This window comes from Catharus ustulatus, chromosome 1 (assembly GCF_009819885.2).
Source record: "Catharus ustulatus isolate bCatUst1 chromosome 1, bCatUst1.pri.v2, whole genome shotgun sequence".
Taxonomy (NCBI): Eukaryota; Metazoa; Chordata; class Aves; order Passeriformes; family Turdidae; genus Catharus; species Catharus ustulatus.
This window is the reverse complement of record NC_046221.1, coordinates 14740023-14763716: the sequence shown is the minus strand read 5'-3', so window position 1 is coordinate 14763716 and position 23694 is coordinate 14740023. Positions and strand designations below refer to the sequence as shown.

General features: G+C 42.1%; 1 protein-coding gene and 1 long non-coding RNA gene across 10 annotated transcripts in view; one reads left to right on the top strand and one right to left on the bottom strand.

The window, feature by feature from the left end:
- The window catches only part of EPC1 (enhancer of polycomb homolog 1), a 63232-nt gene extending 40345 nt beyond the window's left edge, over positions 1 to 22887 (bottom strand). For 2 of the 7 annotated variants that reach the window (XM_033056192.1, XM_033056183.2), the window contains exon 1: positions 8352 to 8803. In XM_033056192.1, the coding sequence (XP_032912083.1) occupies positions 8352 to 8504 (153 nt within the window). In that variant the 5' untranslated portion in view covers positions 8505 to 8803. Of the gene's footprint in view, positions 1 to 8351; positions 8808 to 21910; positions 22015 to 22744 lie in introns of those variants that run through there. The other 5 variants (XM_033056211.1, XM_042779153.1, XM_033056175.2 and 2 more) reach the window with 5 other exon arrangements.
- LOC116994484 lies at positions 8213 to 22230 on the top strand. Of its 3 annotated transcripts, none has more exons than XR_004417496.1 (4): positions 8213 to 8286; positions 15230 to 15376; positions 17976 to 18090; positions 22154 to 22230. It is a non-coding gene; the product is annotated as an uncharacterized LOC116994484 (long non-coding RNA). The 3 variants fall into 3 exon arrangements; XR_004417497.1 differs by lacking the exon at positions 22154 to 22230 and adding an exon at positions 18861 to 19811; XR_004417498.1 differs by lacking the exon at positions 8213 to 8286 and adding an exon at positions 9359 to 9858.
- Positions 22888 to 23694: the final 807 nt, after the last annotated feature.

Sequence of the window (23694 nt, the reverse complement as noted above, 5' to 3'; positions counted from 1 at the left end):
CACAGAATATCCAGAGTTGGAAGAGACCCACAGAGATCATCAAGTCCAACTCATGGCTCTGCCCAGGACAACAATCCCAAGTTACACCATGTGCCTGAGAACACTGTCCCGATGCTCTGAATTAGTAGGCTTTTGCTAATATCCACCCAAAACATTACTTGATACAGCCTCATGTCATGAAGATTATTGAAAATATCTTACTTATCCAGCTTTAAAAAGGAAAAACCTCTTCCAATATTAGTATTAGAGACAATAAACAAACTTAAGTCTGCCAATTCATATCCTCCTTAATTTCAGAACAGAATCTGGACCTCCTAGAGAAGCTTCTGACATGCATAACCAACTCTTACTATTTTCTGAAAGTTCAAATATTTTCAGCATTACTTCAGAGCACAACATATACACCTTTATCATTATCACATGCTTACCTGACAGCATATACAGAACATCACCTTATCAAACCACTTCCATGGCAGTCCCCTGCTCACAACTTCAGTTTAGTGCCTGACTTCCCTATGGTGTAACAACAGGACATATATCACAATTCCTCAACTTTTACACAGAACTGTCAGCTTCCAGGAATAATCTATACATCATCTTCATAGGTGAAGGCCCATCCCAGTGAGAAACCAGAAGCAAAATTTACTCAATTCCAGACTCAAATATTAATTGCACCAACCTGAAATAAAAGTCTATGCTACCACAATCCCTCTGACTTTACAGGGAACACTGCTGCTACAGGTGGATTTCATATCACAGGATTAACAACATTCTTCACTTAGCTGAAGGCAATGCATAAATTGCTCACTATAGAAGCTACTCCTCATGATCTGCCAGATTTCCTAGCTTGCATGAATGCTCAGGTACGCAGAATAACTTAAATAACTTAAATATCAAACAGAATACTTTGGTGGAACTGAAGATGGAACATGCAGGAAGTCATCACTATTACTCTTACATTTGAAATCTGGCCCCACTTGTCATCAGAGGCCACATTTTTTCTCTCTAAATTCTCCGTCTAAGCATTTTGAGCCTTTTTCACACAGGTATATCCGAAGTAAATAACTAAGCTCAGTACCAAACCAAACTGTAAAGTTAAGGTTAGACAAAACTTCAAAAAGTCCTTGTTTCTGTTCCCCCTCCCATCAAACATGCATGGTCTTAAAAAATAAACATGTTCTTAAAAATCTAATCTATCAGCTCAGTGTATTTAAAATTCTAAAAAGGGATAGTGCATAATTAATGCCTTTGCTATGAGTGAGCAGAAAGGATACACAAAGGAGAACACAACAAACAAAAACCAATACTCTTCCAGCTCACGAGACTCATGAATCAAAGACTGTGCAAAAAGAGGTGTCTCTACTGTCCTCACTTACTTCAAAATCCTTTAATGTTTCAGTTGTACTTCTCTAAAAGGAGACCACTAAAGGAGTTCAGTTGTTCTACTGAGGATTTCAGGACTTCTACAGCTGGAGAAGGGGACACAGATTCTCTTCTGTTAGTAAGCAGAAAACTTTATATATAAAGTTTCCTAACACTGCATCTAAGTAAAAAAAAAAAAAAAAAACAAAACCCAGACTGGAAACCAATGATCCAATTACAGTACCTGCTATGATTTTACATTCATGTAATTCTGATGGCACCAAGAAGATTCTAAAATACTCAACAACCGTGAATCGTGCGTCAGTAAGGAGTGGTTATTTTAAGAGTACAGTAAATTCACGAATACAAGCCGCACTGACTATAAGCCGCATCTCTGGGTGTTGGCAAATATTTTGGTTTTTGTCCATAGATAAGCCGCACACGAATATAAGCCGCTCTGTCGTTCGCAGCGAGGACCCGCGTGCAATTATTAACAGAACGGCGGGAGGGCGGGGTTTACTGGCTGAGCTAAGGCTGTGCAGGCTCGGCCCGCTAGGGGCCGCTGACGGGGCCAGGTGGTCCAGCACGGTGCTGCAGCTCGGGGCCGGCCGCCGCTGCCCCTGGGCTCGGTCACCCCGGGTCGGCGCTGCCCTGCGGTGGCAGGCAGGGACGGAGCTTCCCCTGCTCCTACGGCAGCGGCGGCGGGCGGGGACGGAGCTTTCCCGCGCCCGTGGCGCCGGCGGCGGGCAGGGACGGAGTTTCCCCGCTCCTGCTGCGGCGGCGGCGGGCGGGGACAAAGCACCCCGTCGGCTCCCCGAGCCGCGGCAATGGCTGCGCGGGGCTCCCGTCGGCTCCCCGGGCCACAGCAATGGCGGCGCGCGCTTCCCCCCCCCCCTCCCTGGGCCGCAGCAATGGCGGCGCCGGCTTCCCCCCCCTCCCCGGGCCGCAGCAATGGCGGCGCCGGCTTCCCCCCCCTCCCCGGGCCGCGGTAGGGGCGGCCCGGGTCCCCCCTCTCCTCCCCGGGCCGCGGTAGGGGCGGCCCGGGTCCCCCCTCTCCTCCCCGGGCCGCGGTAGGGGCGGCCCGGGTCCCCCCTCTCCTCCCCGAGCTGCAGCAATGGCGGCGCCGGGCCCCCCCCCCCGTCTCTCCCCTGGGCTGTGGCAGAGGAGGAAAGAGAGCTCTCCCGCCTCTCTCCCCGCCCCCCGTGCTGCCTGCAGGGAGCCAGGCTCCACCCGCGGTGCAACAAAGTAGCGATTTGTAACAATCGCAAAATGCCGACTTTGCAGCTGCTCGGCTCAGCACTCTGGCAGGCACTTCTGAGGTTGTATTAGCCGCTCCTGATTATTAGCCGCATTTCCGGTTTAGGAGCAAAATCTTAGTCAAATTGGTGCGGCTTGTATTCGTGAAATTACTGTACTTAAGGCACCACAAACACAATTAGAAATATACACTTTTCTGGATGTACTCACAGCATACAGTTTCCTAAGGTGGTCAGAATGTAATAAACAAAAAAGACTGGAGAACCTCTAGTGAAATTTCCACATATAAATTAATACTGTTCATACATTAACTCACCACACCTCAGCTACATGCTGACTTCACGGATTTTCAATTCATTAGGGCTTAGACAGTAACATATGGGTGCCTTTTTGTACATTTCTAACCAACCTTTTCCCTTGATAAGCTAAAAACAGCTGTTTCAGCAGCAAGTTACCCTGGATATGGTAGCCTCCCAATGCCTGCAGTATGGATTTGGGAGAAGAAAGACATTTTTCTGTGCAGATATGGCTTGGCAGAGATCTGTACTAGCAGTGCCCCAGGCAGTTCCATGGAAAGGAGGTGATCCTTGAGCCTATCCAAACTGGGTAAATGAAAATTTACCACGTAGTGCTTTGTTAAATTAAAGACACATCCTATTAAAGTGTTTTGAAGCATTTGAATGAACATCAGCTTATCTTCACCAGGTCTTCTACAGCATTTAGCAAACACTAACAGGTCATGTTGAAGGGGAAAAAAGGGGAAAATTACATCCAAAAGTGAAATTTTAACAAATAAGCTTTTCTTAAACATCCCCAAAGCCAGGTCAGGAAAGACAGTACAACTGTGGATTTAAATAGATCAAAAGCACACTTTAAACTATTTCAACAGTTTGCTGAAACACCAGGTAACAGAGTATGATAGCATCCAGAAATTATAATTACAGATACAGACTTAATTCCACCCGCTGCGCAAGCTGTCAGTTACACCATGACACATATACAAAGGAAAACAGTAAAAACTGAATAAACAGCAGTACAGATAATAATTTTGGACTCTGGATGCTTAATTCTTCTATCTATAACTAGAAACACAAAATAAAATTAGAAATCAATCTTTAAATTTAAATTGTGATCCACAGGGAAACAACTCCACGTAGTGCATCACTGTCAGAAATCTAGTAGGACAAGTAAGCAGCTACTCCAGAGCTAAGTGAGGACAAGGATTCATCATCAAACCAGGATCCCAGTGAGAAGAGGGAGTTAGGAATAATTCAGTAAAGCAACAACACTCTCCTGCCTCAACACCAAATGCCAGAGACACTGGCATTTACAAAACTTTACCTAAGGGAGAAAGTGCATTTAACCTATACAAATTTGAACAGACAGAAGACAAAAATCAAAACTAACATCCAAAATTCCAGCAAGCCATAGTACTACTAGAATTTACATGAGAATAACAAACTCATTCAAGGAAAAAGTCAAACAATTCCCCTCCACAAACCCATGATAATTCCCACAACCCTAAGGCTGTTATTAAGTCTGGAAATGTCACCAACAGACAAATTTTTCTATTAGGTAATTAATTTCTCAGATCTAAAGGACTTAATTAAAAGTATCTCTGTTCATGCTAATCTTTGCTAGGGTACTGCTTCAACTATGAAATTTTAACTTCCCAGCATTTTAAAAATATTGAATAATGTTGACATGGTGTCCTTCAAACACAGGGCTTTGATCCTTTTTGAAACTCCCTTAAAAAAAAAACTTGATAACCCAGCCAAACTATACTCATAGGCAGTTTTCAGAAGGATATATTTTTTAAATTACCCACAAAGTCTCAACACCCGTCCCCCGACCCCCAGTTTCTATTTTTTAAGCGAATCTAGAGGCTAGGGATGTAGAGTGTGTTCTTTCCACTTTCCCTTCAAAAAATGAAAGGAAAACAAGTGTAGTTTCCTTGGTTTGGTTGGAGGCCATCAAATCTAGGCTGCCCATACAGCTACACATGCTTTCTTTCTAAAATGTCACTGAACATGTTCAAAGAGCTTCAGTCTGTTATACTTTCACTTTTTATCTTGCTTAACTGAAGTCACCTGCTTTACCAGCTGTCTCCTTTCAGTCTAGAATCTGAATTTCTAGTTAAAAAAAAGCAACACCCTCCTCAGAAAGAGAAAGCCACAGCATACACAAAGCAACACCTTTTAAAAAGTCCTTTATAAACGATAAATCTACTTCACCTACTTGTTTATTCACAGTTATGAATGGACTTGATAGCCAAATCTGCATTACTGTATTATTAACAGTAGTCTGTTATCTGGTTCTCAAAACTGCAGCACTGAGGATCTGTTTTACTCAAAAACAGCATTTTGAAATAATATAGGGAATGTTCAGTGTTACATAAGAAGATTCATTACACTTCTAAGGGGTTTTTTTTTAGATGAATATGCCTCATGATACTTTTTAGTTTCTTAGTTGTAGCAACAGACTTGGCAAGAGCCACAATGTGTTTACCTCAGAAACCCAGCAGCTAAAGCAATTGTCAGAACACAGGATCAGCTGGTAACCTCTGGTACCACTGTCTGTGTGTCAAAAAGGGTTTTTACTAGTCCTTTACCTCCAAACAAAACCACTGACTGAAGCCATGGCTTGAAGCAAGGCAGATTCTACTTGTAACAGAATTAACACCACTTAAGGCCCTTAGCAGTCACTTCCTTTAAAAGTGTTACTATATCCCTGGATCAACTGTCTTTTACAACTCCCATAGACTCAGCAAGGTTGTTTTTCCTTCAGAAGACTCTTTGGGAGTATCACTTCTTGAACTGAAGTTTCCAGTTGTAATAAAGAAGATGTGCTATTTTCACTGTTTACTTCTTAGTACGAATAGGATGGGAGAAAAATAAGATGAAAGGGAAACAAAATAAGATTCCTTTTTGTGCATCAAAACAGTAATTAGTCATTTAAATATCTTGTGACTTGATGCCTGAATATTAAATCTCTTTGATTGCATTTTTCCCTAGGGAAAGTTGTTTAGTCAAGAGGAAAACTCTTAGCTCCAAATATCTGTTCATTTAAGATTACATTTATGCAAAACTCAAACCAATGTTAGAATTCTATTTATAAAAAGTTAAAAATGCTAATTCACACTAGTTGAAGACATCCTCTCCTCCAGAATCTTATGGACACTTTGCCATCTGTTTGTAATAAAAACATCTACCATTTTAGTAAGCATCAGGGAAAAAATCCTCCAACTCAAGTCTTCAGCTACATAACACAAACTACCAACTTTCCAAAATCCTGCATGGCCTGAAGTTTGGGAAACAGAACATGGTAGGGTATTAAACCTATGAGGTTTGCCACAACTTAAGTCATAGAACTGGGCTCTCTGTTGTCAACACTAATATAAACTGAAGAGAAAGCTTTTAAGGGCAACAAGACGGAAGGAAGGGAATTTAGCAAGTTTGCAGACACAATAAGGAACAAGATTTTAATAGCAACTATTTTATGTAAGAAGGTCCAAAAAAGATTCAGAAAGACACCTGTGCTTACTGATGGCCAACTCTTTTGGGGGGGTGTGTCTGTGTGTGTACACACATATTCAAAACAAATGTGGGAGCAAACTTCAGCTGTGGGAAGTGTCTACTTGCTCCCAGAGCTAACCCTCAAAGCTAAATTTAGGAAACAAAAGCATCACATGAACCACAAAAACAAGTCTTATAATTAATGTTTAAAATCTCTTCCTTGCCCATGACTACTTTTACTTAGCTAGGACATATATGGCCGGGTTAAGAGAGACTCTACAGCCAGCTCCTGTAATTTTCTATATCCTGAAACTTGTAACTGCCAGGCAAACAGTAAAAGAGAAAGACAGCAATCTGACATTTCTACATAAATAAATGCATGCATGCACTCTCACTCTCTGGAGCTGAGAGACAACAAGCATCGTTGCAAACAACAAAATTTAAAATTCTGGTACAAGAAGAAATTAAAGGTGCTTTCTCTCATATTCAGACTCTACAGGTATCAAATCAGAATCTATCTACTGTGCCCAAAAGAAACACAAGCATCGAAAGCACTGCTACCCACCACTTAAATACTCAATTGATACTGAGCCAAAGTTTTAAGCATCTTCACAAAAAGAAACACCACCAAAACAACCTGATAAAACCCAACTACCAATTAGAAAGTTAAAAAAACCCCACAAAACCTAGAAACACAAGGCCACTACACTTCACAATATACATTTTAGCAGATGTGTAAAGAAATTTGTGCCCTGCAGAAGCCTTGGAAATACGGAAACATGTTAAAATGGTAGGGAGTTATGTCAAAAACAGCTTCAGAGAGTGGTTACTCTATGGACAACAACATGCAGAGTGCATTACTCTCTAGAAACCTTTCTGCCCAAAGACATTTCATAAAAATTCACTGAACCCATTAACTAATAGCAGTAGTGCCACAGAGAGGAAACTCCGTTTAAAGACCATACCTGTCTTAAAACAAATGTAACTCCAACTTTGCTACATCTAGAACTGCAAACAGACTGCCACTTCCAAAGGAAAATGGAAGTCTAACAACTAGAAAAACTCAGGACCATGAAACTGCCACAGAACCGTTGAATATTCCGAGTTGGAAGGGACCCACAAGGATCGAGTCTAACTCTTAAGTGAATGGTCCATAGATGGAACTCACAACCTTGGCATTATTAGCATGCTGCTCTAACCAACCGAGCTAGTGTCACCTTTGTTCTTAGCACCAAATTTCAAAACTTGCTTACATAACTGTATTTCTACAATACTTCCCTATTTGCAGTGCTTAATGCACAGATGGGGAAAACTGATTATACTACGGAAATAATTGAAGATTTACAGCACTGCAAATAACGCACTTCAGAGCGGAGTCATCAACAGTAACAGTTACCAAGTGTTTTACCTTCAGCAATAAGAGTATGATTGTTTTACCTATCTTGGAAAGTGCTGAGTGAATGATTAAATGACCCCGAAGTTCAAAATGGTTTAAAGTTTCATCCTCCACTGAGACAGCAAAACCGAGCAGGAAGTGATAGACTTTTAGCCTCCAACACGGATTTCGTTACTCTGAGCAGCGTTTCAGAGCTGTCTTGCGTGGGGACCATCACAACTTTACTTACACCGCGCCTGTCTGAAGGCACTTGCAGGGTTTTTACACAGACCTAAACACAACCCCTTCCACTTCCCGTCTCTGGTAGGGTAAAGGAAAAGGCACGGGCCCCGCCGGGCCCCTCTCCCCTGAGGGCGGCGGGGCCCGCGCGCGCTCCCGCCGCCGCGCGCCCCCCGCGGCGCCGTCCGGCTCGGCAGCGCCCCCCGGCGGGGCAGCGCGCGCACGGCGCCGCCGCCAGGCCCCGTCTGCTCCTCGCGGCTGCCGCACCAGGCCCGGCCCAAGGACCGAGACACAAAATGGCGGCCGCCCCGCGGTGTCACGTGACCCCCTTTGTGCCTTTCGGGGTCCCGCGGAGGGGCCGGCGGCGGCCGCGGGGCGCGAGCGGGGGGCGAAGGGGCCGTGAGGGAGCTCCGGGGGAGGGCGCGGTGAAGGACGGCCGGGCTCGGCACCTTCGCGCCCTGGGTGTCCCCCCCCTCCCGGCGGGCGGGGAGAGCGGGGAGAAGATGGCGGCCATTTTGTGCTTGCGCAGAGGCGAAGGTGGGGGCCCGGGTGCGGGGGGGATGGTGGGACCCGGCCGAGGGGGGGGGGGGGGTCTCACGTACCGACTCCTCTTCCTTCTCCATGCCCGTGGGCATCTGCGGCACGGCCCGGTTAATGGAGGCATATTCGGCCAAGTCAGGCAGGTCCTCGCAGCGGAAGACGGGCAGCGGCTTGGACGCGTCCAGCGCCCGGGCCCGGAACGACAGTTTGCTCATGTTAGGCGGCGATGGCGGCTCCGGCTGGGAAGGGGGGGGCGACAGCAAGCGCGCTCCGAGCTGAGAGCCGGACCCCGCCGAGCGATCTCATGGAGGGACCGGGGCTCCCCCGGCGGGGCGGGGCGCACTCCGACACGGGGCTCGGCGGCGCCCGCTGGCGCGGCTGGGCTGGGCGCTGGCTCCGCTCCTCCGCCGCTCCGGTTCCGCTCAATACGCCACGGCCAACATGGCGGACATTAAACCTCGACTGGCCGCCTCTTTCAGCCAACCCCAGCGCCACAGCCATTCCCACACTGCATCGCGCAGGGCGCGGGCACGGCGCCGCCCGGGGGGGAGCGCGCGCGGCGCGGGCACGGCGGCGCGGGCTCGGGAGCGCGGGACGCTGCGAGCGGCCCGAGCGGGCTCGGCAGCGCGGGAAGGCTCGGAGCTGCCGGAGCCGGATCGGGGCACCGGGATCGGGGGCGCAGTCGGCAGCAAAGGGGGTTTTAATCAGCCTGAGCAGCACCGCTCCGCCCGCCGGCCGCCGAACGGTGCCGCGGAGCCGCGCTCCGCTCCTACCGGGGTGAGGAAGTTGGGGCAGCCCCCAGCCCCTCACCTCGGGGGAAACCTCCTCTGGAGCCGCGCCTGACCGTGACAGCTTTGGAAACCTGGGAGAGAGGGGCGGGGAGGTGCCGGCCCCAACCTTTCCGGCCTCTCGGGGGCCGGACCGCGGGACAGCGGCGCCGGGCTCGGGATTCACCCCGTGCCGGGAGGGCTGCGGTGCGGCCGGAGCGGAGCCGCGCCAGTGAGGGCTCCGAGCGCGGGGCCGCCCGGCAGCGCCGCTCTCCTCAGGGCCCGGCCCGCAGCGCCCGCCGGGCGCTGTCCTTCCCCGCGCCGCCAGACCGAGTTCGCGTCCGCGCTAAATAAAAGGGAAACACGGGCACCTGCCCCAAAACGGTGAAGAACCTTAAGAACCGGGCGCCTCCGCAACGACATTTCCACCCCGTTTCTCTGAGGTTTTTAGAAACTTAGTCAAAGTGCAGCCGAAGTGCAGACACGTGAACTGGTTAAAGCCTTGCGTGGACTTAAGTTATTATCAGTGACCCGCTCAAGCGAGCTCACCCCAGGCAATGGGTAGAACCCACTTGAGCATGTCTGATTAGGGAAGCTCGTTTACATCTCAATGAGTCGATTAAATTGAGGCACTATTCGGCTCTAAGCGAGGGATCGGAAATGCCGAGTTAGCTCGGTGCTCTCTGCACAAGCCGCCCCAGGGCATCCCAGCGCGGCCGCAGGAACGTCAAACTCCGCTCCGGCCAGGCCAGGGCTGAGCCGCCTGCTCAGGAGCTCTGCCTGCCCGTCTACCAGGTTGTATGTAACTCTGGCTCTGTAGTAAAATCCATCTTATCGAAGTTATGCTTATTTTCATTTAAAATGCGAGACAGTTGTGTGTTGACTGAATTTAAGTGTCCCTCCACTTTTAATGCAAAATAATGTAGTTTTTACTGTCACACGAGAATCGGTAGACAGAACTTTGTTCCTTATCACATACTGCTCTTGGGAAACAACTTTCAGAAATACGGCATAGGTATATATATATATATAAAGATATATATAAAAAAGAAAAAAAATTAAAACCTTAGTTTGCTTAACAATTTTAGAAATTATAATAGAAACAAAAGCCATTTTTTAAATTATACCACCTCTTTAATAACAATAAAAATACCACTGTCCTCAACCTTAAGCCACTGCTAGACACTAGATAAAATATTACTGTATGCAGTTGTTAGCAGAAGATTCAAGCCAACTATTTGCATGACTGTTTGGGAAACCAAAACCTCCTAGGTTTCCCAAACTGCTTAAACTGCAACTCATTTGGCTTCGTAACTTCTCTGGGATGCTAAATTCTACCTGTACTGCAAATGGGTAAATGCAGTGGAAGACAGCTGCTTGGGAGAGTGGGACTTTTTTTTTTTAAGGGACGCTTGTTTGGAGGTGGTTTGTTTTGTTTTGTTGTGTTGTTTTTTGGTTTTTTTTTTTTTGGGGGGGGTGGTTCTGGTAAGGAGAGTGGCGTGAACTAAGGAGTATAATTGTATTCACTTATATTTCAGTAGTTACATCAGAATTAAATGTTTAAACATGCATATTACTTTTTACTCTAATTCTAAACTTAAAACACACACTTGTTAGAAGTATAAAATAAATTGCCCATAAACCGCCTACATCTTTTTCCACAAATACTGAATAATTTACTTTATCTAATTAGCAGACAGATAGGGTACTGGAAAAAAAAAAAAAAAAAAACACAAAAAAAAATCACAATATGCCATCATAGATTAGCATTGACTTAAAAATTAAATGAAAATGAAACACCTGGCAGCTAAGCAAAAACAAGGGCATTAAATATAACTCTCCACTTATACTGATGAAAGGAAAACAATACATAATGAATATAATGAAAACCAAAGTATCAAAAATATCCAGAACTATAGAGGAAGAATAATGAAATTCAAACTTATCCTTAATTGACCTTTGCGTTTCTAACCCTGCCACAGGCTTGAGAAAAGTGCAGAGCATGCAGAATGCACAACAACGTTTGGATACAAAGAGGACAGTGCATTAAGAAAACTTTTGGCCTGAAACTCTTGGACTCATCAGCTTTTAATGTTTTGCCAATAAAAGAGATTGTTTTTTAATATTTTGTAGCAGAAGATGATTAGCCCTCAAAATTAATTTGCTAAGAGGATGGAAAGCGTGATAATTGAAAACAATGTGACATCAGTCCTGATGTCTGTTCTGTAAAAGATGGTGACAGCAAAAGCTATAGAACATAACCAGACTGATATTTCTGTTTTATCTTCCTTTTGGTTAGAAAATGCAGGTATATTTTAGGGTTTTTTATATTTTGTAGCTTTTACCCAAGTGCACACTTTACATCTGTAGACATCAGTGCTGCACTATGACAGTAGCTAAAGCACAATTGGTATGTTTTGTGTAATGACTCTTTGCAAGCTCTCAGTAAAAATCAGTAGGCATAAATTAATTTGTTGAACCTAAGTGCTATGTGTCTATTTTAAAAACTGAACTCTAAGGTAAAGTAGCTGAAATATAAAGACATTTAGAATTGCTATCATTATTGGTTTTTAAACTGCTGAAATAATTTGGGGCACTTCTTTAAGGCTTTATCTTTTTATGATCTCAATTAAGAGAAACAGCTAAAATGAAAGCACTCTGTGTCTCGGCTATACATCTGGTAAATATAACAATTTCAAAATACATTCAAAAGTACTAAATTCAGACAGAGCATTATGGGCAAAGATACAACTTAACCCATGCACCTGCAGACAGGGTAGGAGTCTCTTGTGCTCTCACCTAACTCAGCTTTGTGAAGCCCAAAAACGTAACTTCTATTTTGATTTGCAAGTCCTGTGTACTGTTTGACAGGTTTTTACAAATTTTGGTATTTATTTAGTTTTATGGCTTAAAACCTCTCTGAGTTCATGAAAGACTTCTATTCATTTATTTAAGCATTAACTGTAGCCTTTTGTGCATGGGTTTAATATTTCCTCCCATTCTAGCAGCAATCATCACAGAAGTACTACACATGACATCCATGTGGGTTAAACCACCTTGTTTTCATTGTCATTTGGCTTCAAGCATTTTGTATTTTGAGGATATAAAATTCTAGGAGACCGTTGTTCAACTTGAAAAAAAAAACTTTCTTAAACATTCTTGGTGTCTTTTTTTTTTTAAATTAGGCTTTGTTCGTATTACGCAATACTATACACTGACTTTTGTATCCATAAATATTTGCAATTTTTTTTTTCACTCTGTGCCTATGTTACACCCTGCTTCTAATAATTCTTCATTTATTTATACAGCAATTTTGTTGACCTGTGGGGTTTTTTTAATGCTTTTTTTTTTTAATACTCAAAAGCTGAGTCCAGCATCCTCAGGAAAACAAAGCTGATCCTCAAATGGATACACCATGGAGCCATATCCTAAAAAGAAGGAAAAGCCACTAGCCAGTTCTCTTACTGAAAAGAGACAATTCTGAGTGAGGAGCAGCAAAAGCTATTGCCAGATTTCTACTTTTTCAATGATAGCTAAACTCTTAGAGGTGGTGAAGGCAGTTGTTCATAGGAGGACTGTCATGGTTTTGGTTGAAATGGGCAGAAACACCAATTTAGTGCAGTGGTTTTGGTTCGCCAATTTGAAATTTCCCAGCCAACACACCAATTATGTTATTAGGACTAAGAACACTTCAAAAGAAATTAATTATTAGGATTATTATGTTACAGACTCATAATTGTCCCAACATCACCTGGGCAGATAAGCAAGGAAATGGTAACATGGGCTTTATCTGAAAGCATAAAGGATTTAATTGATTTTTTTTTTTAGTACTGTCAGAAAAGAATACATTTCCTTTACATAGCTTGTTTTGGAGACTTAAGTTTTTATGTGTCTAGGGAAAAAACTTTATAGTGGAAGCAGTTATTCTCTTAGATACAGTGTGGTAATAAATTATGCTGGGACTCTTCTGTCTCAAAATACACCTTTCCCCGTTTAAGTTTTAATAGATTCAGAACAGATATCCTAGGAATTGCAACAGTTAAAAGTGATTTATGGTTTTATCCTTTATGTTTTCATTCTATAACACATAACCCCTCTAAGATTCTGTGTTAGAAACACCTTGAATTCTTGATTAAATCATCTTTACTAGCAAATAATTTCACAAATTAATCATTTAGGATTAAGTAGTAAAATAAAAGGGAACAGAACAAAATAAAAAAATATTGATTTTATGCTCTGGATTTTTGGTTTTTTTAAATCTTAATCCAAAATATTTTGTGTTCTGATATACAAAGCAATAATAATACTAAAATTGCAATTTATTAGGTAAACACAATTTGAGCAGGGTCGACTGGTTACCACCTCTGATTTAGGAATGGACTTCTGCAAACATCAGATTATAACTCATGAATAATCTGTGGGTCAAGTACATTTAATCACATAATCTTGTATTACTTCTAATAGAAGAGCTATCAGAAGGGCAAAACCTTTCTGCTTTTCTAGCAAAAAAAACTCTAACACAAACAACAAAAACCCCAAGCGAACAAACAAAAAAACAAAAAAGCAAGCAAGATTGCAACCAAATTAAAAAACCCAAACCAAATAACCAACCAGATAAAAAAGCCCTACCTTCTCCTGCCAACACAATTGCTAGTTCATCAATCAAAGAGCTAAGGCTAACTTTGATATTCTACATAGTATAAGGTGGAAGTGTAAAAAAGGAAAACAGTAGAGAGAAATTATCTCTATAGCTGTACATGGGTCTGCACACTGTCCCAAATCCTTCAAACGACCATTAAAAACAACAACAAAAAACAAAACCAAAAAAACCCCAGCAACAACAAAAAAACAACCAACACAAAAAACCCCACCACAAACACAGTCATGGCCCCACTACTTAAACCTCGACTGCCAGTGCTCACACTGGGATAAAGGGGTAAAATGAGGACAGGCTCTGTGCCTTTACATGACCTCAGAAACTTCTACCCTGGGAGCTGCCTGGCTCTATGTAGATGCACATAAAATAGCTAATTCAGCTCAATATTAAGACCTGAATATCTTACAATAATATATGCTCTAACTTTTTAGATTTTTACATTACTCTTCCTAGATAGAAATCCTGTCTTGAAAGTCAATTCATGAAAAATCATTTCAAGTGATTCTGGGCTTCTGGTTAGTATGATCAAGTATTTTCAAACTTCAGAATTACATTGCAGATATTAAATAATGTGGAGTTAATGTGGAGTTACTATATAAAGCCAAATGCTTTAATTTGCAGTTCCTGAATCAGAATGAAAGTAGGTTATCTGCTTCCCTGACACAATTGAGGAAAACAGTGACTTACACCTAGATAGGAATTCACTTGGCTTCAGAAATCTTTTGGTGCAGGAAAGTACATTTGCATCTTGGAATGAGGAGGCATTTTCTAACATGTATATTTAGATTTTTTTAATTTTAGTGTTAGTGGCATGTACCTACATACCTATAGTGTGAGTGAATTCTGAATTCCCCATCAAATTTATATGAATGTGTTATTAAGTACCTTATACAGGCTATACCATCTTTACTTTACACAAACACATTTCTCCAAAGAAATGAAAAATTACTAATAACTCAACTTTTGGATTTCCAAAGCTTGTTATTAGCTTGCAAGAACATGAATATTCTTTCAATTTTAGAAGTGAATTTTTTACACACTGTAGTTTGATTTATACTAAATTAAGCATGAGTGAATGCTATGAAAATATTTGTTGTCTGCTGGGATACAAATAATCATGATCATATTTATAACTGGATATATACATTTAAGAAAGCATAAATTAATAACACTCCATTAGTGGGAAAAAAAGGCCTAATGAATTAAGTTTGACTGTAAATATCCAGCAGAGGAGGCTAGTTCTGAACATAAAACTGATTGGATGAGACTGCTTTGAGATATCCTTATCTATATATCTTTAAATGATAGCAGATGCTTAAAAATGTAAAACTCTGATAGGGTTAATCTGAAGAAAATGCAATTCTGAGGTTTTTCAACATTTAGAGAATGCAAACAACTCGTGGGAAATAGGCAGATGTTGAGAGGGAAGTGTTTTTGTTTAAATGCAAACATGAAGTTGCCGTGAGAAGAAAAATATAGAAATCATATTACATTATTTTCTCTGTCACTAATGTAGGTGGGATATGGAAACCAGAAGTGCTGTGATATCACTGGAATTTTCTTCTCACCTCCCCTGTGAAATCCCCAAACCTGCTGTAAGGGCGACCTGAGAAACGGAGCCAAATGGAAAGTGGTTTTCTCAAATCCTTCAGGTTACAAGCAGGTAAGACTGGACCCCCCTGTCCATTTCTGACAAAGACACTCGGTTCCCATTCTCTTATTGTGCAGTGTGTCAGTTTTACAGCTGTTCTGACATTCTTCTCCTCTGACCAACAGAACACAACAGACCCCTGTCATTAACACTGGGGTTAATGTGCACCAGCCTGCCACTGGTCATACATGCCAAGTCTGCTGAGCTTTAATTTATAAGCAACTTGAGAAGGATGTTAACATAAAGAGACACAACCTAATTAAAAAAAAATAATCAAGGGAGAATGTGAAACACGGGAAGGAAAACAGTTCCTCACATTAAAGTAGTTCATCTGGAAGTCTGCTTGACTAGACCTTCCAAATCCCACAGATTCACACAACACCCACTTTTTAACTTGGAAATTGATTCAGAGATGACAAAAGAAAGCAGAATACTTTCTTATGGAATCTTCATTCATTATGTGCTTATAGATGAACATGGGCTAAACTGAAAGTGTCTATGCAGAGTTATCAGATGTACATTTCTCCCCTCTGTTATCCAGCATGGTTTCTCCTTAAAAGATGCTGATTGCAGCACTTTTCTTGAATTGTGAATACGCAATCACTTTGTCTAAAGACATCAAGATGTTCTGCCTTGAGTGGATACCTTTAAGACCATCAGAAATAGCACTGCTGCTCTACATTATAACCTTTTATATTAAATTTTAAATTTTCTTGAGAAAAAAAAAGTCTTTTTAATAAATCCAGCAGAAAACATGCCATTTCTACCCCTGGCATTACAGATGAAAATCTGTCAGGTGAAAGGACCCTTTCAAGAAGTTATCCTTTTAGTCAACAGGTTATGGCAGCACCAAGATTCTTTAGTAAATAGAAGGGGATGCCCTGAAATTCCCAAATTTGAGTCACCTGATTTTTAAGTCTGCTTGAACAAACATGGAAAGCTCATTCTTGTTTGTGTTAAAGAATATTCCAGATGCACACTCCTGTGAGGCCAAAGGTCTTGCTTCCATTTAGTCATTTTCTCAAGACTCTGAAGGGGAGTGAGGGTTAAGAGCTAACTTTTATTACCTAAATCATGCACAGGTCAGTATTAGCAAACACACATAGGACATCTCTGATTAAGTGAGAGCATTCATATATGAACTAGTCACAGGAGGCAGATGGAGACCTGATCAGGATACTCAGTTAAATTTAAGATACAGTTCCTTTCATAGCAGACATCCAAAATTTAGTTGTGTTTGTTTGCTTGTTCTTTGGGTCCTTTTGTCATTTTTTAAAGCTATGATTTACTTGATCTGTTTCTTCCCACTGAGGATTACAGATTTAACAGTACTCATCTAAAGGCATATCATATACATGAATGTATACAATACAGGGATTCTGATTCACTCAGAAGCCCAACTTACTGTAAATCCAGGGAAATGCAAGTTAACACCACCTTACAGGCCCATTTCCCAGATCTCTAACCCAGGAAAAAAACAAAATGGAACTGACAAAAGGAAGACTTCTCTGGGAAGAACAAATCTGCTCACTATTCCCTGGAATTCCTACATTTTACATTTGAACACTATTGAGTAAAGTCCATGAGGCAATCCTGGGAGCAGGGATGAGATCAAACCCTACCTTTTCTCTCTTCCTCTGGAAATCCCAGTGCTCAATGTGTTTTAAAATCTGACTCGACCTTTTACCATGCCCTAGCAAAAGTGATCCAGGTTCTGCTCAACAGCAGAAGATGGCAAGTCAGCACCCTCCATTTTCAGTCATTTTCTCCAAGCTGGAATTCCCATGGACTACATTTAGAACTCTTGTATTTTTACTGGTGCTCAAACCAATAGACATTGCATCTGTAACTACTGTTTTCTGTTGGATGGTGTTGGATGGCTCTGAGCAACCGTTCTCCATTTACCATCCAGGAGCTCCACAACAGCATCCCAACTCACTGCACAAATAGTGAAGACTAGGACTCGTGTTATTTGTCAGTTCCCATCTCTCTGTTGTTTATATTGGGAGATAAGCAGAATAATTTTTAGCAAATGTACTGAGTTTTTAAGCACTGCAATACCTTCTGACCACAAATTTCAGGCTCTAGGTGCTATTAGTGAATTTATGAACAAACCTTCCTATTAAGGAAGTTTATAGTCTTGGTATTATCTTCCTCCTGGACAGTCCAGTGGTAACACAATAAAATGGAAATGTGACTTAGTAAAGGGTCTAAAGAAACCCCACAGGACCTGAAGCTACTGATGTGTGATCACATCTGTCCAAGGCAAATTTTGTTGCTCAACAACAGCAACACAGGAATTATATTTCAAAGCACTGACATTCCCCCACCCTGTATATTTACTAAAGAATTTAAAATCTAGGATTGTCTCTTCACTGCAACATGAATTAACTTATTGTGCTATTTGCTAAGAGAGGAAAAATATGAAGAATGCTAAAATGTGGAAGGATGTACTAGCTACAGTGGTTCCTCTGGCATATAGGAGTTAGAGCAGATAATTTCTTAACACTGAAAGGCCAAGCAAATATCAGTCTGGAAGAGTGTGGAGAGACCTAACTTTGTAGAAGATGAGTCTGAAGCAGGCATGTAATATATTGTCCTTTGTTCACAGCTGGGAAACAGATGATCCTTGAAGTAATTTTTAAACAAATTACTCATTGCTACAAGATGATGCTGACAAGTAATATGTGGAGAAGTGCAGCTAGCAGAGTTATGAAATAAGAAAGGTAAGAAACAAGATTATGTCACAAGTGTCCCACATAAAGATAGCCCTCCCACCTTTGAAACCTTGTTGAATCAAGGACACAATGAATTGAATAGTTTAGAACCCTAAAAAGGTAACAGACAGGAGTCCCAGGCACTAAGTATATTATCAGCATAGGAAACTGGAGAGCACAACATATGAGGGAATGAAGCAGGGGGGATGGCTTTTGTTTGAACTGAGCCCAAACAACATTCTTCTACACCACCGACCCAATTCTGAGGAGCTGTTTGCATGGTGTTTTGGTTATCTTTGGAAGCTGATCATATCTGCCTGGGATCTACATGTCTTGTACTAACTACTATTGACAATTTTAGACAGCTATTTTTACTATGACTCTTACTTGAATACATATAACTAGTAATATTAAAAGAGGAATCTCACAAAGGCACAAAGAACATTTTGGTCAGTCAGGTTGAATTAAGCTCTTGGAAAAGATTGTTTTATACCATACTTCAAATAGTTTTAAGTCAAGAGACCCAAATATCTTTCAAAGGTGTCTAGACTCTATGTAGACTCTAAGTAAAAGGTAAGCTTTATTAAGAGAAAAATATATTAATTTTGGTGCCTTAGAAATGGAGGTATATGTAAGGGAGAAAAATAAGAAACCCAAAAAAAAAAAAAAAAAAAAGAGTATGCTTTAGGTCCTGGAATTCCACATACTGGTATTTCAGAAGGAGCAGGTGGGGAAAACACAATAGAGATTGAGCCACCTCACAGAATTTATTCTTCCAGGCATTTCTGCAGAAGATAGAAGATGGAGGAGGTAAATTAGTTGCTACGTTGCTTTGAGAGGATACTAAATCTTAAAACACTTCTTACTCCTTATTAGTAACACAATGGCTCAAAAGGAGGGAGGAAGTAAGTGTGAAAACCACTGAGCTGCAGAAGATCAACACTTCACTCTTCTCACTTTATGATTTGATACGAGTAATACCAGACACTTTCATCAGATGCAACTTCAAAGTTGCAAAACCACAACCAAAGTTAAAGAGTAGCCTCATTGAATGGGAGAGAGGGGAGCAAATATGAATCAAGTTTCCATTCAGATTTCATGTTCTCACTGACTTCACTGACCTCCAACTGACTCTGAGCAGCAAGATCAGAACAATCACTTTGTTCATGGCGTGCATGCATAGGCTGCAGCCAAAAGAAATCATCATTTTCATGGTGCAGGATGTAAGACCATTAAAATACCTTCAGTAAGCACCTCAGTTTATCATTTGCTCAGTCCTGTAGTCCATGGATAAGCACACTGAACATTGGTCTAAACAATCTCAAAAAATAAAATTTGCATCAGAATTAAACAATCCAGCGATTCTCTAAGATTGACAATTATTGTAATAGATTCAACAACTGGCACTACTTCTATTGGCATAAACTGCCCAAAATGCCAACCTTATGTCCTAGTGATCAGGTCTCAGAAATGGAAATGGAGGATGGCCAAAATCCACACTTTCTAAGAGCGTTTATGTCTTGATATTTGTCCTCAAGATCTGAGAGTTGTACTAGGACACCAAAGAAGTAATGGTCATACTGCACTGTCATAGGCCACCAGGTCTCTGCTCCAGCCAAGAATCCATAAAAGCAGATCTTGTATGACAGAGCAGGGATGATAAAAACTGGATGCTCTCTTGGATATATGTTTGTTACTGGTAGAAGGTTGCAAGATGTATTTTACCTAAGATGGAAGCAAAATTTACTTTTCTTTAAAAAAGAATAATAAATAAGAGACCATTACAGAGATCTGCTGAAGTTGCATATCAGTTTCCATAAAACTAACTTAATAAGAAAACTCTTTGAACCAAAATCTAAATGCATTTTCGAAGATTTAAACATTCACAAGAAGTTTAGAGACTTGTTTCAAGCTGCCTGTTCAAAATTGTCAAATTTATTCTTTGAAAATACTGAAGACATTGAAATGTAAAATAGATGCAAAGGCCTCTAAAATTATCAGCTTTTATCACTCCAAAATACCAGGCACATCGATTCCTTAAAAATGTGCTAAATTTAATGTCAAATTTGTTCCTGAACCTGTTGAGTTTCCAATATATGCTCTGATCATGGGCTTGGCTATGTCCTCCCACCCATCTTAGAACATTAATCACTTCTGTTTTCTTACACCTAATATGGATGTTAGCAGAAAGCCTTCTAATCCTTTTGCACTTAGAACCGAGGTGATCTGTAGGTTGCAACAAAAGAAAGCAACACACATTAACATATGTCTATTTACAAAAACATGTAAAACGCATGCTCCACTTAGCAACAGGAAAAAAAACCCACCGACCTCAGGTGAATCCTCTTACAATCTGAAGGACTACATTAGGTTTTCCCTTTTCAACCTCACCTTCATACACAACTCAAACTCCTATAGACCTCATCAGGAGATTTGCATATGCAAGCACGCAAGGGGGACCTTAGGGCTTAGCCGTGGATGGAACCTTTAACTTCACAACAAGCAAACAATGGACTAGTTGCACAATAAGTGTGTGCCAAAGCCTTCCATATTGGCTGCAAAAAAATCCTTTAAAAACCTTTCATCTGCAGCCACTGTAAAATCATTTTGGGGGTGGGACCTAAAATCTCATCACTGAGGAAAACTGGACTCTAGCTACAGGATTGAAAAAAAAAAATTAAGGATTTGCTTCATTACACAAACCAGCGAAAGGGTGAGGTCATGCCTCTGCCGGGCCATAGTTCATACGACACTACAATTTTCTGGAGATACAATTTCATCATCATTCTAACTAATTTGCGGTTACTTTTGATGCAGAGAAAAGGGAAAGATACAATAGATCAACCCGTGCCCCACCTTTCTCCCCCCGGCCCCCTCCCCCTTTAGAGCCAGGGACACGAATTGTTTCGGAGCCCCACAGCGCCACCAGCACAGAGCAATGCAAAACAAAAAAGATCTCCCACCGGGTGAAAAAAAAAAAAAAAAAAAAAAAAAAAAAAAAAAAAAGGAAAGCGCCTAGAAAAATGCCAAAAATTACAAAATGTCTCCCAAATGTACCTTCTTGGAAGAAAAAGATCAAACAAACCACTCACCGCCCCCCGCCCCCCACCGAAAAAAAAAAAAAAAAAGAACAAACAACCCAACACCAAGACATCTAAGTGAAGTGCGGGGAAATAAGAACCTTTATATAACTAATGCTTTAAGCTAATTATCACAAGAGCTGGAATTTGTAAATAAAAAGGCCACTGTTTAGTAAGAGATATAACTTAATATAAACCCTCTTATGTCCATCTCCACCTTCACCATACCAAGGGCAGTTTTCCCCCTTACTTTAGACCAAAGTAATCCATCAAGAGCCATCACAAATGGCATTGTAAACTCTTTTAGCTACCATCAGAACATACAGCAGCAACATAATATGCTTCTTTATACACGAGAGCTACATTATATTTATATAGACAGTCACATATTTGGTCCTGGATCCGTTTATTACTCGGTAAAGAATTCCCCCTGCCCCCCCGCCCCAACAAAAAGCCACAACCAAAAAAAACCCAAGTCCATCTGGAAAATATTTGAGTTCTTATACTCCTAAATTGAAGTTAAATTGTTTTTAATCTTCGAGTGTATAAAATTTTAAAGAGGAAACAAAACTGACTTCAGTAATTGTCGCTATTAAGGAGACACCGTTGGGTGGGATTCACATGAGATCAAAGCTATGAAAAATATAAGACTACGTTTTGTTCATCAACACAACGAAAATCCTCCACAGCACCAATACACACCAAAAACCCGCAGAAACGAATATTTTTGGTTAAAGCCACAAACTTACCTTTGAAGAAGGCAGCCCTTGCAAAAGGGCTGTAACAATATGGACTGCATACTCGCTCTCCTACAACCAGCCACCTCCATGCTGCAAAGCGCTTCCCGAACATCCTTAAAATATTTCGCAAATGCAGAAAGTGAGACTTTTCTTTTCTTTCTTTCTTTTTTTTTTTTTTTTTTTTTTCTCCTCCCTCCTCTCTCTCTCTCCCTCTCTCTCTCTCCTTTCCTCCCCTCCCCGTCACCCCGCCAGGATCGCCGGGCGAGGAAGGAGGCGGCTTCCCGAGGGTCGGCGGGCGATGCCGGCGGCGGCCGCAGCCGGGGCGGGGGACCCGGTGCCGCCGGGGTCACAACTTTGCCGGGGCCGGCGTTGGCTCGATGTGCTCCACGGGCAGCGGCGCCCCCGCCCGCCTCCCCGCTCCCCCCGCCGCCGCCGCCTGGAAAAATGCAGTGTGCCATTTTACACCCGCCTCTGGAGCACACAGGACCAAAGTCTAGCGCTGGTTTTCGGTGACACTGCAAAACTACGGCTCGCCCCGCGCAACCCCACGCCTCATCCTCCCCTCGGAGGGAGCAGCTGCCTCTTGAGAATTAATAAAGAAAGACAGTTGGAGCAAATAATTCCAAGACTTGGCCGTTTTCCCTCCGTCCCTCCCCCCGCCCCCGCCCCCACTCCGAGCCCCGCAGCAAGTTTGTGCCGCCCGGCGCATCCCTCGGCCTCCCCCCGCCGCACCCCCGCTCCCAAAGAGCCAGTCATGCCTGAAACAAAATCCTTGATTCCTGGAAAGTAGGGAGGCTTCAATCCCAACAAATACTCAATTTACTTACAATTAGAAATACCTACCTTATCAAAGGGCTAAATTAACACTAAATTCAACAGATACATCCGTTACGGCAGGAATAGTTTTTCCATAAATACTGTTTTAAAAACCCCTCCTTATACTGACTGACAGAATTCTACCATGCTGCCCACAAACAAAATGGCTGTGGCACCGAGTTTTTTGGTTCCTCCCACTGTGCCTCCCCCTGGCCTCCAGGAAGTGGTAGAAATCCAAAATAAAATCCGCACGAAAAGTACAATACATCAGCCAAACTCCGCACGGCACCGCCAGACAGCATCGGGAGGGAAGCACATTCACCAACATTGTAGTTTCTCGAGGATTTTTATTGTTTTTAAAAGGGCATCAATCACTGGGAATTTACATCACTGTGTAATTTGAACTTCCTGCTTTACATATTTATAAGGTCTTTCACCTATCTTGGCAGGCTTTCAAATTAAGTGGGTTGGGAAATTTGATGCTGTGGCTCTAGTTTGTGAGCTGAGTCAGGTAGTGCCTGCTGGAGCTGGGCTCTGAAAGACGGGCAAATTCTGACACCTTCCCTGTTCAGTGTAGATAAAATAATCCCCCTAACATATCACAGTCTCGTAAGTGAGCATGTAGGCACCGAGAGGCCCCCCTGGAATGAAGATTCTCACCGGAAACTGAAATTTAGGCCTCTTGCACATAAATACACCCCTTGTAATATTTATATTTTTGCGTTTGTGGTTAACAGCAGTCTGCCTGGATCACGATCTCTGTGGAAATAATCTTGAATTTTCTCTTATTATGACCCCGTTTAGTGTTGCAGCCCTTAAACTTTTGTGACATTCGCCTTAAAATGAAAATAAACAGGAAAATATGGAATATTTCTATTAGGGATTACGATAAAAATGTCACTATGTGATCCTCTATCCGAACCAGCAATCTTGCCAGGCAGTAGCAGAGCTCCTCTTGCACGCTGCCTCGTGGGCTC